Here is a 17,781-nt window from a genome sequence, read left to right on the forward strand (position 1 = left end):
TCTCAGGTTCTCTTTTATGTGTTTTGAGTGGAAAAACAATCTTATATCTTATAGATATATGTAGTATGAAAGTTGAGTTATATCTTTGGGAAAAAGAATTCTAGCTTTTTAGTCACACTGGGAAAACTTTAGTTCGACTGATATGATTGTTCAAAGTATACAAAAATTAATTTTGATTTTTGAGGGCTAGAAAATCTTTAACTTGAACAAATTATGTCTTCAGGTATTTCTGCATGTAGGCACTTCTGATGAAAGAGTTTAATAAATTAATAGACATTCTTCAAAGTCTAGATCTAAAGGCCCATCATTAGAATTTTATATACTCTGACTTTGATTAGATTTATACATACAACATATGATTTCTTTTCATGGTGATGGGGGATTGGGGTAGAAAATGTTCAATTAATAAAAAATATCTATCATTAGTTATTAAGAGTAAAATATTTGTTCTTACAAAACAGTCATCAGCTTCATAAAGGAAGAATTTTTTACAAATATATTTTACTTGTTTATGTAATACAATATTCTAATTGAAATCTTTTGTAGCTTTGTCTTTTTTTTCAGTTTTGCTGTATATATATAGTTTCCTATGCTCTATAGATTTTATTTACTAAAAAAATAAGTCACATAAAAATTTTTTTTGTTTACATTAAAAATGTAATATATTTAGAAATAGAGGAATTTTAAGTCAAATTAGGATTTAAAGAAAGTAATGAATGTTTCATTCTACTTTTTATAAATCCACAGCATTGTCATTATAGCTGGTTAGTATGATCTAAACCTAATTTGTTTTGTATGCTTTATTTGTCGTACTAGAATATAAACAAAGTGAAAATTACAATGAAAATGAAATCTTATTTAAAAAAAGAATGTTACAAATTTTATAAAAAAGATAATGAAAAAAAATATGTTCATTATCATAAGAATGTCCTATAATGAATAACAAGAACAAAATACTGGGCTATAATTATTTTAAAGATAAAATTATACAAAATATGAGATTGATTTGAAGGTCTAATTTTAATAGTTTTACCAAAAAGTTTGAAAAAATATTTCACAGTTCTTAAAGTGAAAATCGTAGGTAGCAATAGAAGAAAATTATGGTGTAGTCCAAATAAACATTTTATTTGAGCCTTGTGAAGCTCTGATTGCTGTTATTGGTAGGGAGAAAATATTTAAAATAATGTACATGCAGCAGGAGTTACTTCCACCAGCATTAGATTTAGTTTTTGGGTCTCTTACAGCTATAACTAACTAATAATATTTTAATTAGTGCTGAAAGGTTTGATCTTTTGAAAGTAACAATAGTGCCTCAGGAATGAATGGTTGTCCACTCAGGGTCAGATGAGGGCAGTCACTTTGCCAAATTCAAGTCCAAAACTGATGGCAACTCTTTAAGTTTAGATTAGGCTGTGATGTCTGATTCATTTCTGGATGTAATAGCAACTGTTGTATATGTAGTTCAATAATCAGGCTTTAAGTTCTCTCACAGATGAGAAAAGATATAAATGAAAATGTTGACTCTGCAAATGTGCCTTTCCCTCATGAGAAATGAGTGTCTTAGCAGACATTGAAATGATATTTTTGGGGTTTTAAGAATTCATATTTGAATGCTGGTCTGGTTTTCAAAACTTTGAATTATGAGCTGACAGCAGATCAGGTTAAAATGGCACTCTTCCCCCTTTCTCTCATTCATGACAAATCTGAAAGATTTAGCAGACAGGTGTGCTGAGAAGGTGAAGACTGGAAATAGATTTTGGCACAACATATTGCCCAGACTAGAATTATTGATGACTGGGAATAGCTTTTGACCAGGTGGAATGTTAAGTGGGATGGTTGTCTGCAGCTTCTTGTTGTCAGGCTTTGCCCTATTTCTCAACTTCATGTTTCAACTAGATTTTCCCCTGAATTGTAGTGAAGGTGGAGGCAACATAGTAGTGAAGAGGAGCTAAATGGGATTGAAGAGGTGTTGTGAATGGAGTCAATGATAATTATTCTTTAGATGTTTCAATATTCACAATGAAACTTATTATCTTAGCTTAAAAAATTTCTGACATGTCATAAGAGGGTTGGGTGGATAAGAAAAAAAGGACTAGTGTTTAATGCAACTAGTTTCCTCTTTTTGATTGAATTTGTCTGTACAAGTTAAAGAATCATTTTAAATTCTCACCATATAGCTTAACTACAGCAAACTCAATGTCTTGGCCTCCTACCACTATTATCCTGCAGCTTCACATGGTTACATTTCTATGCTGCCTTTGTTTTCTTTTGCTTCCTCTCTCAATGTGCACCTCAGAGCATGATCTTGATAATACACATTTTATATAAATACTCCTCAGCATGAACTAGATATATATACTATAGATCTATAATAAAAGAAAAGGTTAGAGGGTAAGTCCAACACAATGTCCAAATGTCTTTGTTATCCCAAAACACCAAAATCCTGTTCCCTAGTAGTATCCCTACTACTCAGTTAAATCTTACCAGCAGTTAAGGGGACATATGAGTTACTTAATTAAACATTTAGAAAAAGATAAACAATCCAAGATGGCCACCAAACAACCTAAAATTAAAAACTTATAACTCAAAAAATACTTAGATAAATAATTTTTACACATAAATATCAAACACGAAGCGTATTAAAAATGTATGAAGGGAAATTTAGTTATCTTTTATTTTTTTATTAATGATTTTTTTTGTGTTGTGTATTTGAAAATTCATAATTCTAAACTTTGAAAAACTGAAACAAAAAATCTAATTCAAATATCAAAAGGTTTCTGCATGCGTTTGTAGATATCTATGTACAGAATAAGTATGCCAAATAAGAACTATAACTATGTAGCTCAAGTAGTTTCAGAGCCTTAGCAATTTGCCAGTAGAGATATAATACAAAAACAAACAAAGGAAAAAAATAATAAAATAATATTTAAATTACTAAAATGTTTTCAGGAAATTACTAGTTAACAGGGTTGTAATTTATAGGTTAGTATAATATCTTAAAACATAAAAATTAGCTATATTTAGTAAAGGGCATAATCTAAATTCAATATAAATATAGCAACCACTTGAAAAATAAATCGCAAATTGTACACTATTGTATTACAAAGTAATATTTCATACAACAAAAACTTATTCAAATACTGAAAAGTTTTTGCATGCATTTGTAGATAATTATGTACAGAGTGAGTATGCCAAATAAGAACTAAGTAGCACAAGTAGTTTCACTGACTTAGCATTTGGCAGGAAGAGATAAAAACAAACAATAGGAAAAATAAAAACAAAATAAACATTTCAATTACAAAAATGTTGTCAGAAAATCTCTGAATTGCTGATAAATTTACACTTGAGTATAGCAGCTATTAAAAAAAGCTATATATAGTATATTCCATCTAGATTACATAATAAAATAATATATTATACATATATATATATATATATAAGGTTTAGCAACTATAAGGAAAAAAATCTTAATTTATTATTATAAGAAAGTAGGATGTATCTCAATCAAATGTCCCTAACAGTTAAAAAAAAAATTAATAAAAGAGCTTTATTTAAAGTTCACAAAAGATTACACTAAACAAAAATAAAGTCATAAATGATAGTGTCAAATAAGAAGAAAAGAGCTAAATGCAAAATCTAAAACTTGTGTTGACTGTTCAATAGTTATATTATCTACCATTCATCTTGGGAGTTCTTTAGATAGCTTATATGTTTGTCAGTTTAGATAAAACTTGCTAACTTTTTGTGATATTTCTCATGAGTTAAGGTATCAGAATGTATTTAAAAGTGTGTGTCAATCTATACTATTTACATAAATATAATCAGATGGTGTCGTTTAAATTTTGCTACAAAATTAGTTCTTAATTTTTTTGTTTCAAATAAATAAAAGAGGTAGTTGTAAACAAGCAGCTCAATATGCTCTAGCAATAATGAATAAAAAGTAAAAAAAAAAATATAAAAATATATCTAAAAAAATTTGACAGTAGTATTGCTAATAAGTATACCATATACATCCCCATCTTTGGCCAATTCAACACTTGACTTTTTCAAACTGAGTTAAATTAACTGTCTTCTTTTTTTTTTAATCTATAATCCTCTTGGGTAGTGGTGTCTGACTGAATAATTCTTTTATCATTGACCTTTTTTAAATTATTCAATGTTACATTAGAAACATCAATCTGCATCTTATTCATTACATTAATTAATTCATTGGCACCAGCATTTAATATGGACACAGTTCTAGCAACACTTCCTTTCACTCTGCCAAGTCCCAAGAAACTTAATTTAGGACATCTCAAATCATAGCATTAAGGTTTTTTTTGTTTTTTGTTTTGAGTACTACCTTGAGCCATTTGTTGAAGCAAGAACTCATCTGACTTTCTGCGATAAATTGGAATAAGCTTGATTGTTGATGCCTTATGGTGGACACTGTCAATGATGGAGTTCAGTATCTGTTGACATGAAGTGGTATAGTCCTGCCCAAACAGCCTTCCTCAATTTGGAAACATCTGGAACATTGTCTATTACTGCACCACGATAAAAAATTTTAGACTGCCCCTTTTTATTTTTTCTGTTAACCTGCCAACTCCTCTGCCACCAAAATGTCTTTCTTTGGCAAGTTTTCAAAGGGCTGTCCCCATACATTTATGGGCATGATTGATGCAGTCAAGTTAGCAACCACTTCATCACCATATGGTTTAAGACTCAATCACAGCAGAAGAATCTCCATCACTCAGCATCTCCACATATCTAAAATTGTAATGCAACATTTGAACAGTTATTTTTATTTATCCTTGAGATTAGAATTTTGATTTTGTATATCCACAACTAGAAGTACTACAACCTTACTTCAACTTTGATGCGAATCCCATGTTTTCGTCTTTTATAACTCTTATAGTCAAACTTGACTGAAAAGAATTAGGGCATATTCCATTAGACATCAAATCAGTAAGCTGATTATTCTTAACAATAGTCCACAATTGCTCTGGTTTGTGTATATCACTTGGAACATCAGTAGTTATTGAAAGACGGTCTAGTTTTGATCTGGATGCACATGTTTTACTTCTGGTCCAGGATCTAGATTTGAACCTTTGGAATCACTAGTACTACATCTAGATGAATTTCCATGCAGCTTGCCAGACAGCATAACATTTCTTGCTTTATTGAGCTTCTCTTGCATTCTTCATTGGGCTAGGCTTTTTAATATAAAATAAATTTTCTTTGAGGTTTAAAAATATCAAACATCCTAAACTTTCGTGCCCAATGCTTTCGGTGACTTTCAATGCTAGAATGTGTTTGGGCTGTTGGCCATTTTTAAAAGGCCTTTCCGAATGAAACAGAATATTCAGATTTGTCGCTTTGTTCCAAGTTTTACCTATGTGCCATATAAAGAGATTTCCACAGTTCTATGGTCCTATCTTTGTTAGATAGGTAATAACGTATCAAAGGTGTAAAAATTTATACATTTCAATAATTTGAAGATTATCATCACAAAGTTTGCACTTTGAAAGTCAAAATACATATTATTCAGCTAAAGTAAAGGTAAAAATGTCAAAATTTGAACGAAAGAAAAAAAAAGAAAGAAAATATTGGTCGTTTTCCAACTTGTATGTCCCCTTAAGCCCTAAACCCCCACTGGTAAAAAAAAAAGATGGACCATAGCGCACTAAGTATGCTATAAGCATGAAAGATGGGCTATAAAAAAAGCACTAAAAAAATAAAATAGAAAATAATGGAAGTTTATCCCTAAAGAGATTCAACACCTACCTCTCCTTTTTCTTCTCTTTTGCTCCAATCCATAGGTACTAATTGGAAAACCTTCTTACAAGCTTAATGCTGTGTGAGCTTGTTGATAATAAAAAACAACAACCTTACATTCTCAGCCTAGACTTAATAGTCCTGAAATGATCAATTTTGTTTGATCAGTTCTTTTTCTTTTGAAAACAAATAGTGACAAATAATGTAATCACTTTGAGTATGATGTGCCATTGAAAGATGGGAGTTGTAGTAGAAGAAGTAAAAAAAAAATAAAAACAACAGGGATGCAGTCTGCCTATTTAAATTTAAGTTATGGCTTGTTAATTTTGGAGTTGGATTGCACAAATAAGAAAGGCTTATTGGGACTTGATTGAATTCATTGTATCAATGCATTTATTTAAAATCTAAATGTAAACTCTTGACACTTAAAATAAAATACATAATGGTGCCAACTTTTTATGGAACATTAAAGTCTATTACTAGCTGTAAACCTTTTACTTTTGTTCTAATTGTTCCTTTGTAAATTTCTTTCTGGATTTAACTATCCAGTTTTTTATTTTTAAAGACTTCCTTTTTATTTCTTGCCTGTCTTTTCAACTGCTGCTGTGCACAAGTTTCCCTTGGGGCTCTTTTGTTCAACATTTGTTAAGGTCTTAACATTGAAATATAGCAGTGCATTCTTCATGTTGCTTTCCTTTTGGATTTACCTACCCATGCTTCCCCCCCCCCCCCCCCCCCCAATGAACTAAACAAGTGATAGTCATGGGACTTAGATGTATTTTTTTAGCAATTCATAAAGGAATGGTTAGGGTCTGGCCAAATGAAAAAAAAAAGTGTTTAATTAAAATTTGTATAATGATTATAAAACTAACTAAACATTATTCCCACACACATTAATTTATAATTTTTGAAGACATTTTTTGTTTCTTGCAGGATGTGATTTTTGGGAGGACTGTTCAGATAACGGTATGTATAATTTTTATGTGCAAATGTGCTGATAACCTCTATTATTATAAGGAAAAGTTATTTTTTGATTATTGGTGCACCTGATAGTACTTTTGATATCTGGCCAAAGCAATAGTAAAAAAAAAGATATCCAGCCAGAGCCAGATATAATGACTTGTAAATAGCTCATGTTACCAAACATTTCAATTAACTTCTAAATAAGGTAGCTATGTTATAAATATTGTTTTTTCACCTTATTGTTTTCAACTCTATCACTGATTGTGATGAATTATAGTTGATCAGCATTTATGAACACATGGCACAGACTAATCTGCAAGTGCTAGAACTACTGAACTGTATAAAACTAAAATATGTTACAATTTAATTTTATAATATATATAATTATCTTTCGAGAAGATGTTTAGATTTTTAAAATCTTTTTTTCAACCACTTCTGCTCATCCTGTTGTCATCAAATTTTGCATACAAATTCATGATCAATGACAACACATGAATTATTTTAAAAATCAACCAATTAATTTATCAATTAGTCATAATTAATTAATTTTGTTTTTATAGAAAAAAAAATAAGCTAAGGGATATAAGCTTTATATAGAGAATTAACTGATAATAAATGAAAGATAGCTAGAGTAAAATAATTAAATGGTTATGAAAAGATTGTATCGAATATTGTATGTATATTAATCAATTATGAAATAAAATACTTAAATGTTCATGTAAAGATTATATCAAAGATTATATGCATATTAATCAATTATAAAGAAAAATGTGTAATGGATTTGTTACTCAACATTGTCTTAATAATACAAATGATTTTCCTTCTACATAAATATATTGACTTCAATACATCAGCGACCGAAAAATAACTATGAAAGTCTCAGACCAAAAGGGCTAAAATCCTCACTAATGAAATCTTATTCCAACTGAAATAAAAAAAAATAAATGCACAAACAGAGCAAACCATGGCTCAAATAATAAATAGTAAAAAAAAAAGCATTTGGGTTGAATTTTACTTGAACTCATACTAAACATGTTGCATAGAACTGAATAACAGTATCAATGAAGAACGTACGTTATAAATGCTCACAGAACATTGCAGGCATATGCTGAACCTATACATTGTATAACATCACTGCTTTGGTCAAAGGACTCATTTAACAAGTTCAATATATTCCGTTTCTCAAACACATTCTGAAATATACTTTTGACTATCTAGCCAACTATTTTGTAATAGCATCAGTCTGGAGCTGAATATGATTGGATATTTGGCTGGAGCTCAGCTCTGACGCAACCTTAATTTAAATATTAATATTAAATATGAAGTCTTTTTTTTTCTTTTTGTTAAATAGCTTGTTAGAAGAAAGTTGACAAATAATTGTATGTATTGAAAATATCTATAAAAAAATGTTTTTGAATAAAACTAAATACATATGTTAAATAGTAAGAGCAAAATATTCATTGATTCACTTCAGTTATTGATGTCTTTCTGGATTGATACTATACATTTGGCTACATCTAGAAGTTTTTTTACATACAATGAATCTACTCAATGTTTTTTTTTTATGCCACTCAGTTTGTATATTCAGTCAGGAAAGTTCTTGGCTGTGACAGTAACTAGCATGAAGATAATAAGTATTATTTGAAACACATTTTTTTTTAAACAATTTTAAAAGAAATTATGTAATTATTGTGTTGATCTATCACATTGTTTATACACTATTTAAACATTTTTATCAATGTGTATTTTTAGCTTTACAACTACTTCCACGAGATAATTTAGTGTTTGTGGGAGAAACACTCAAGATGATATGTTCACCTTCAGATGCTTCTAGCATTGACATTACCAGTGTAAGGTTGAATGTCTCTAATCAGAAAAACGAATCCTGGATGATTCCTGATCAGTATTACAGCATTGTTGGTTCCTCTCTCTATGCAAATGTCATGGTGACTGATAACTTTACAGAATCTACAACAGTACAATGTCTAGATGTCCAGAACATAATTGACAGTACTTTTATTTATGCAGAAAGTAAGATACTTGTTTTTTTTTTATGGCTATTTGACAAATTGTACGACATATTGTAATTAGCTCAGATAACTTTCCAAAGCAATAAGAGAACTGTCATTGATACCCCTTAAGTTATTGGCTTTAAAATGTATTGCTTTAATCTTCTAGAAGTGTGTGCTACAATAGAAATTGTAAAGTTGCTGTTTTATGTTACTATGTATGTAATTTACTTTACTCTCTGCTTAGAATACTTTCTTACAAGTGTAAATCTTTCTGCTATGCAGTGGCACCACACCCTTGTTTGTTGCATGTATGCACCATTTTCTTGTGTTTTTATGATCATAATATAACATAATAAAGAGTACATAGGAATAGTTATGCACCCACATGAAACTAAATTTGAATATTAATTCTCCTCTTCTACATGAATTGACTTTGACTTGTACAGTCATAAATGTATATAATTGAAGTTGTTGAATGGACAGTGATGATTTATATTGTGTGAAATAATGAAACACAGCTTTTAAAAAATATTTCAAGCATTAACACTGACATAGTTTCATCCCTCTATTGAAAGTTTATTACTAAGTAGGTTGTTGTTATTAAAAGATTGAACAAAATATTCAAAACTTGTTTAAGGTATTTCTTTAACATTAATTTCAGCGCCCCTTCAAAACATTGAAAATTTCACTGCTGTATACCTTTACCAAGATCATATCAGCCTGACTTGGGACTGGCCTATGAAAAATAAGTCTGAAATCCTCCTAACAGTTTCCTGGAGTTATTCAAAAACTTTTCCTGAGTAAGTCTGCTGATGTACCATTTTAATAAATGTTGGTGTTTTAAAGTTGGTGACATTGGGGGGGGAAGGGGTTTGAAGGTTGTATAGGTTATTAGAGAATTACTAATCATGGTGGCTCAATCCAGGATGTTCATAGTAGGAGTCTTAGAGTGAAGTGTTTTGTTAAGATTATTGTCTCTATAGGAAATAAACAATAAATGTTGACAAGTAAGCTTTATAGTTGTTTCTCTGTTCAAATAAACTTAAAATACTGCTAATCCACATTTCACAACCAGAACTATTTGTCATCAATGTAGAGAAAAAAGATGTGTACAAGTCAATGTGACAAAAATGTAACATACCTCATTGTCTACAGTGTCTACAATATAGGATTAGTATGACACTTTATTTCTTTAATTGTAATATTAACACCAAACTTGAGTGAATTTGGTGTACAATTTTCTTAACTTGTTAAATATTATTTTATATTTTTTAATAAGATAAGATAAAATGTTCAAAAACATTTGGTTACTTTTCAATGCATTTGATGACAACAAGTTTCATTTAAGAGAAACTGTAAATAGTTCTCAGAGAAATCAATAATAATATATAGCAATGATAAATGCATGTTATTGATTAAAATGTAAATCTGTTATAATAAGATCTCAAAACTTTTTTTTTATACAGAAACTTTACAAATCCATGTAGTTTGATAACTAAGGAGGGTTGTAAAATACTGGAAGTACAAAACCTGCAGTTCTATCTATATGTTAAAGTGTGCTTGTCTGTCACAAAAAGTCGCCCTGAATTGGAATATTTAACTCCAAGCTTCAACACAAGTCTCTGCTCTTCACATACAGTCTACATATTTAACAATAGTAAGTGTTTGTTGACATTCTTAGTAGTCTTCTTCTTCTTTGCTCTCATGTATATGGTGGAGGGTTCAGACAAGTAGTCTTATATCTGCGATGAACCACACAGTGGTTTCCAGATATGGCAGCTCAACATATACAGTGGAGCCTCGAGATACTAGTTTAATTTGTTCCAGAATAGAGCTCGTAAGTCACTCTACTTGTATCTCGAACGAATTTAAAATAAAGTAAACCCAATTAATTGGTTCTAACCCTATATAAAGTCCTAAAGTTACCTAAATGCTGAAAAATCATGTTATGAATTAATAAATGTACATGAAACACATATACATAAACTATAAAATAAATATTGAAATGAGAAATGCAGAAAAGATATCAATAAAATGTATGCAAAGTAATGGTAAATGTACATAATATTATCTGGGTAGCTGACGATTGTGGCTAACAGAGTGCGGGTGAGGAGGAGGGAGGGAGGAGTAGGGAGGACGAGTTGACTGCACATAAATAGGCTACGTAAACACTTCATTAACAGCATAAACAAAACAACACTGCTTCGTTTCGATGAATATCATCCTCTTCTTCATATCATTTGACGTTGCACTTTCGTTAATGTTCTTGGGACCCATGATGCACAAGAATAATTCCGATTAAAATCACTAAACTTGCTAGCTACAACACTCTCACTACTTTTGTTAAGCACTATGATATGTGGGAATGGTCGAGATCATGGTGTTTTAGTCCAAGTAGTGGCTGAAGCAACTTCTCCCCATTTTCCCCTGATGGCAATTATGGTTCCTATTCCGAGTGAGAACAGAAAGATCCGATTTCTCACGATCATGGTCAATAGGTTTTAGCTATTAAGCTTGGCTCGTAACTCAAATAGTCGCTCGTAAAACGAAACTAAATTTTGCTCTCAACAAGGCTCGTATCTCAAATTACTCATATGTTGAGAGCAGCTTGTATCTCAAGGTTCCACTGTAGTTTTTTTTTTTTTCTATAAGGGGTGTTTTGGGGACAGTGTCTTGTTGGGCCTCTCAATAGAGCATGCAGCTTTAAAGGACATAATTTTACAATAAATGCATGTGAACTATTAATGTCTACTTTGAGAGATAATAAAGTTTTAAGAATTTGCTGACTTGGCCAAATTATCTTTTCAGTTTATTCATTTTCTTTTTTTTTTATCCTTCATTTTACAGCTAAATCTGGCCCCCCTGTAGACATGACAGTGTTGAATATAAATAGCACATGCTTTAAACTGTCTTGGAAGAATCCATCTTATATAGAGTACTGTCTGGATGCATGCAGTAGATTTTATGACATGACTGTTAAAAAAGTTCAATCACAGCAGGTATGATTATATTTGTTTCATGTATATATATATATATATATATATATATATATATATATATATATATATATACATTTTATTTTATTACTTGTAGCATATAAAATTAGAAATGAAACTATTTAAAAAAAATGAATAAATACATTTCACAAATAAATTGAGATACAAATAAACCAAACTAAAAATGATGTTATAATAGTTTCTAAAATAGGTAGAATACACCATCTTCCTGTTCACCAGGTTTGTCCTTACTAATTTGATATTTTGTTACATTGCATAATTAGTGATATTTATTATCTTGATTTTGTATGTTTTATTTTATATATATTTTTTTGTTCTTGCAGATACTTTTCAATATTTCTAAAGCGTATAATGACTCCTTGCTTTCACTGTGTGACCTTGAACCTTATACTGATTATCAAGTACTGCTACGTTTAAAGAGAGAAGAAGTCAATCCATGGAGCAATCCAGCTTCAATCACATTCACTACAGATGAAGACAGTGGGTCACTTTCAATGTAGAATATTTAATATTATTTATCATCTGTCTTTGTAGCTGTGGCGCCAAGAAAACTTTTCTTCTACTTTATTAACTATTTTCTCTGTATTCAATCAAAATGTTCAACCTGTTTAATATATACAATTTGATAGTTCTCTGCAGTACATGTTTCAAGCCTCATTGAAATAAAAAGTAGCTAGAAAAGTTTTTAATGTATTTATCTGATACAATCTATTTGAGGCTGTATGTGATAATATATTTAGAGTTCCAAATGACAACAAGGTTTTGGTTGATGTTACAATGAGATTGTGTTGATCAGACAATGCGTTTCTGATGTTCTAATTTTGTATAGTTCTCTCCTTTTAAACAATTACTGAACACTCAAACAATATAATGATACTGGAGATACAAATGTAAATTATACATTCAAAACTGAGATCATTCAACAATAAATATGAAGCTTTAATTCTGGAACTAGGAATCACTTTAATAATATACACACTGTACACTACAATTCAATTTCAATTCTTTTACTTTAGTCCTCGCTCTCCTTCAACTTAATATCTGTCCTTTTAAATACCATTACTACCTTTGCCCACATTGTAGTAACCTCCAAACTATTTATAGAACTTATGGAAACACTGTCATTGTTTTAAATAAACTTGTCATTACTCATCAACAACATATAACCATGACCTTGTGCTACAGAATTACCATGTAAAAATAAACTCAATGCAACAGCCATTGACATTATCCCTTTCATAGTTAATGCTTAGGACTAATTTTTTGGAGGATCTTTCTATTTCTGCACCAATGAGTCTGTTCTGTTGATGTTCAATAATTCCAGTTAATATCTCCTGATGTCTTGTGTAGTCTCATTTTCTCAGTAGTATAAAACTAATAAATACAAATATCATCATCTGTCTCTTGGCTTTCATCATTGGGGTGGCTGTGACAGTTTATGTAACCAAATCCATTCACTTTTCCTGGGCAGCCAGCGTTCTTATCAGGATAATAAAAGAAATGCCTGTCCATTCTTTAACGTTATCCAGCCAGCTTTTCTTTGGACAACCATCCATACAGATATGCTATTCAAATACCATATTGTACATCTAATATATATTTACCAGAGTATATAGTATATTTATATATTCTAAAGCACTTTTTGTAAACAGTATTTACTCCATTGAATTTTTTTTTAAGAGCAATGTATATCCATATAGGAAATCATAAGTAAACAAAATAGGAATAATATTTAAAAGTAATGAAATAGTAGATGTCCAGAAAATTGGTTTTGTAATCCCATCATTGGCACTTTTATACCAAACAATACTAAAATGATTGAAATTGATCTAAATCATAATTAAATTTAACCACTACAATATACTCTCAGGAGCATTCCTCAAGTCACAAACTAAATATTGGTGAGTGATGTACTCGGAACAGGGTGTACCTAACAGTGTTTGATTTCATTCACATTGCTTTCAGTTTGTTGCTCACTTATTTGTACCATCATTATACCATCAAGTTGTCTCTCAGCCTCCTACTTCAAGGTTTCATCATGGTTAGAATTTAGAAGTAAAAATGTAATTGAATTGTCTGTTTGGGCTTTCATTCAATAGGTTTGTTTTGTATGTAGACTTATTTTTCATAGAACATTCAATAGATAAGGTAACCACAACACTGCAAATCTTGATTAGGATTTAAACTTTAAGAAGTTTGATGTTTTTTTTGTCTAATAATTTTTGTTTCTGTTTCCTAACGTTTCTTCCATAAGTCATTGTGGAGTATATCTCATTCTAAGTTTCATGTACAAATCAAATATTTTAATTAGTTATTTTTAAATCTGCTTTCACAAATTAATAACTAAAATTTTCTTATATTGTGGTGTTTTTTTTTAACATCAATGAAATATTTAAACATTCTAACAAAACTCTAACAAATTATACTACATTTATTAGAATGTAAATTTTTTTTTAATTTAAAATCAAATGAGTATATTATACCATACCACATTTAATTGCATCTCTTTAGATCTCAGTTTGTTGAACATAAGATGTTCTGAACATCATTTTTGTCCTTAAAAGTCAAGTTTTATTGTTTTTTGTATCAAATAACTAAAGGTACAAAAGATCAGCACTTGTTGTCTCCTAGAGTATACTTCATTGTTTAGCTGGGTTGATGTTGTTTTTCTTTACATTTCCAAGCATTGGCTTGAGTAATTTTTTTTTACTTAGCTAGCTTAAGATTAAGTAGCTTTTGTAAGTTATAAACTTAAGTTTTTAAAATTGACTGCTGTAATAAATCTTTCTCTGTGAGTACAATGTTAGCTTTAAATATTTTTTCTACTCAAGACAACAGAAGTCTTAGTACAACTGTAGCATCTTCCTTTGTCCATTGATTAAAACTTGTTTATTCTTGTAATTCAGCTTGGGCTCATAGTTTGCTTTCATTATCTTGCACATTATCTTTGTGGTACATTTGTTTTTTTCATTTTGTAATGCCATCAATACATTTAAAAATTAGTTTTCAAGAAGCATATTTTTTTCTTGTTTTGTTTCATTCATTCAGTAATTGTGTATGTGAGTTTGACTTTTTCTTTAACATATTTTTGTGTACAATTTAGTTTAGAAAAAAAAATAATATCATAATTAGATCTTTGTATATTTTTTACTTTAATAATATATGCTAACATGAAATTATTTGATAGATAACTTGTTTGTATGTTGATACACAGGACCTTTAGTTGGACCTCCAGTGTTGAGTACCAATTACTTTGTCAAAGATTGTGTGAATGACAGGAAAACACTTTATATCTACTGGCAGGTAAGAACATGTAACTTTATTTACTTTATATCTATTGGCAGGTAAGAACATGTACACTTAATTTACTTTATCATCAAAGTCATTCACAATTATAAAAATAATGCTGGCTTTGAAATTAGAAGCTCAAGATTCGTTATAAAGAAAAATAAAAGAATTGTCTCCCCTGAACAATGCCTACGTAGGAATTTTATAATGAAATGGCAGGCCTGCAGCAGTGCAGTCCCCCTGACAGGCTACAGGATTCTTATGTGTTAATGCGGTTTTATTGCTAACAGATCTCCCTTAAGTTATTCCCTTGTGTACATGTCCAGTGGTTAAAATAGGTCTACATGTTAGTACGTGTGTATGAGGTTAAAATAGGTCTATGTGTTAGTATGTGTGGATGGGGTTAAAATAGGTCTATGTGTTAGTATGTGGGGATGGGGTTAAAATAGGTCTATGTGTTAGTATGTGTCGATGGGGTGTAAATAGGTCGATGTGTTAGTATGTGGGGATGGGGTTAAAATAGGTCTATGTGTTAGTACTTGTGGATGGGGTTAAAATAGGTCTATGTGTTAGTACTTGTGGATGGGGTTAAAATAGGTCCATGTGTTAGTACTTGTGGATGGGGTTAAAATAGGTCTATGTGTTAGTACTTGTGGATGGGGTTAAAATAGATCTATGTGTTAGTACTTGTGGATGGGGTTAAAATAGGTCTATGTGTTAGTACTTGTGGATGGGGTTAAAATAGATCTATGTGTTAGTACTTGTGGATGGGGTTAAAATAGGTCTATTTGTTAGTACTTGTGGATGGGGTTAAAATAGGTCTATGTGTTAGTACTTGTGGATGGGGTTAAAATAGGTCTATGTGTTAGTACTTGTGGATGGGGTTAAAATAGGTCTATTTGTTAGTACTTGTGGATGGGGTTAAAATAGGTCTATATGTTAGTACTTGTGGATGGGGTTAAAATAGGTCTATATGTTAGTACTTGTGGATGGGGACTAAGAGGTTGAGAGGAAGCGACAGGGAGGGGTTGTGTCAAAAGTTGTTTTGTTGTTTGAGATCCTGTGATGGTGGAATAAACTAATCTATGGTCAAAGACTATGTAATGGTTGAATAAACTAATCTATGGTCAAAGACTATGTAATGGTTGAATAAACTAATCTATGGTCAAAGACTATGTAATGGTTGAATAAACTAATCTATGGTCAAAGATTATGTAATGGTTGAATATCTTTGGTCAAAGACTATGTAATGGTTGAATAAACTAATCTATGGTCAAAGACTATGTAATGGTTGAATAAACTAATCTATAGTCAAAGACTATGAAGTGTCACTGTTACTTATTTGTATAGCCTCACACACAATTTAAAAAAATGTCTTAAAGGTTTGAATGAATGGTACATTGTGTGAATGATCAAATATATTATATTAGGTATTTTAAATACTCATATTAGATGTTTTCAATACTCATACTCTGATTCTTTAGAGCATATAAAAAAAAATGCCATGTACATTGTTTCCATTTGTGCTGGTCCTTAAGTCAGGTTTCTGGTTGGCTCTTCAAAGCAGTCTTTTTAACATTTTGTGTGTGTGCATCTGACTCCTATTCTTTCTTTTTTTAAACAATGATTTAATGCCATTATTTAATGCCATTGATGGAACATCAAATGGTATCTTTATAATTTCCCAAACTTTTGCTATGTATAGACATGTGATTTTTTATTTTTATGTTGTATGTTGGGTTTGTAGTTTTATCTTATGAAAGCATTTAAAAGGTAATCTCTTTATTGGATTATAAAAATAATTTCTTTGTTAAGAAACTTTTAAAAAGTTTTTTAAGATATTTAAAAAAAAGTGTCTCTAAATGTTATTTATGAACATTTTCCAGACACCATCCAGCAACTCAGTACGAGGTCATCTAACTGGATTTCTTGTCAATTCCACACACCTTCGCAGTGAAGCTAATTATTTTATGATTGATATTGAATGTCAGCAGGATTACAATGCTTCCATTTATTCAAAAAACAGTAAAGGATACTCTTTATCACCATCAGTGGTCTATGTACCGAGCAAGCAAAAAGGTAACTGATTATTTTTAATTTGCCTCACATCATTTTGTATTTTTATTTCTGCTTCCTTTTACACAGGGTCGAATTATAGAGCATTACTTAGCATCAAAAAGATAGCATAGATGTATTTGTTTTTTATTTAAGACTACTAAGATTATAATGATTTTGAGCATGTGTGTGTGTAGATAAGTCTAGCAGACTTTTCCTATAAATATAGATCTATAATTTAGAACTGAACTGTCTGGGTGAATGTAAGAGATTATTCACAGACCTTTTGGATTATCAAATGTGTTTTCAGGTGTAGAAAGTGAGGTGGGGGTATTCAAAGGGGTAAAAACAAAATAAACAATTACAATTAATAAACAAATAGATATTTGCTTTATATTTGCCAGTTTATATCATCATCATTTCCAATCAAAATCTACATCAAGTTATAGAACAAAAAATGTGTTATCATTTCAAAGCTATGTTTCTCCAATACATTTCTATACTATAAGTAATATTTCAAAATGTGTTTTTCAATAATATAGCAATCAATATAGTCATCAACACTTCACAATGTTATGATTGTTTACAATTATCTATAATTAGTTTCTGATAATAATCATAACATCAACAATTAATGAAACATCATTATTAGGAAAATCAAACAATATTATCAAAATTAGTTATTATTA

The 17,781-nt window shown here is 30.2% G+C and overlaps 1 protein-coding gene across 4 annotated transcripts in view; it reads left to right on the forward strand.

The window, feature by feature from the left end:
• Window positions 1–17,781, forward strand: part of LOC106060983 (uncharacterized) — a 50,526-nt gene that overhangs the window by 6,865 nt on the left and 25,880 nt on the right. For 2 of the 4 annotated variants that reach the window (XM_013219021.2, XM_013219020.2), the window contains exons 3-11: window positions 748–764; window positions 6,691–6,723; window positions 8,473–8,751; window positions 9,394–9,532; window positions 10,199–10,389; window positions 11,580–11,731; window positions 12,073–12,229; window positions 14,964–15,052; window positions 16,924–17,116. In XM_013219021.2, coding sequence (XP_013074475.2) covers window positions 748–764; window positions 6,691–6,723; window positions 8,473–8,751; window positions 9,394–9,532; window positions 10,199–10,389; window positions 11,580–11,731; window positions 12,073–12,229; window positions 14,964–15,052; window positions 16,924–17,116 — 1,250 coding nt within the window. The remainder of the gene's footprint in view (window positions 1–747; window positions 765–6,690; window positions 6,724–8,472; window positions 8,752–9,393; window positions 9,533–10,198; window positions 10,390–11,579; window positions 11,732–12,072; window positions 12,230–14,963; window positions 15,053–16,923; window positions 17,117–17,781) is intronic. The other 2 variants (XM_013219024.2, XM_056028674.1) reach the window with 1 other exon arrangement.

Source organism: Biomphalaria glabrata, chromosome 5 (genome assembly GCF_947242115.1).
Source record: "Biomphalaria glabrata chromosome 5, xgBioGlab47.1, whole genome shotgun sequence".
Taxonomy (NCBI): Eukaryota; Metazoa; Mollusca; class Gastropoda; family Planorbidae; genus Biomphalaria; species Biomphalaria glabrata.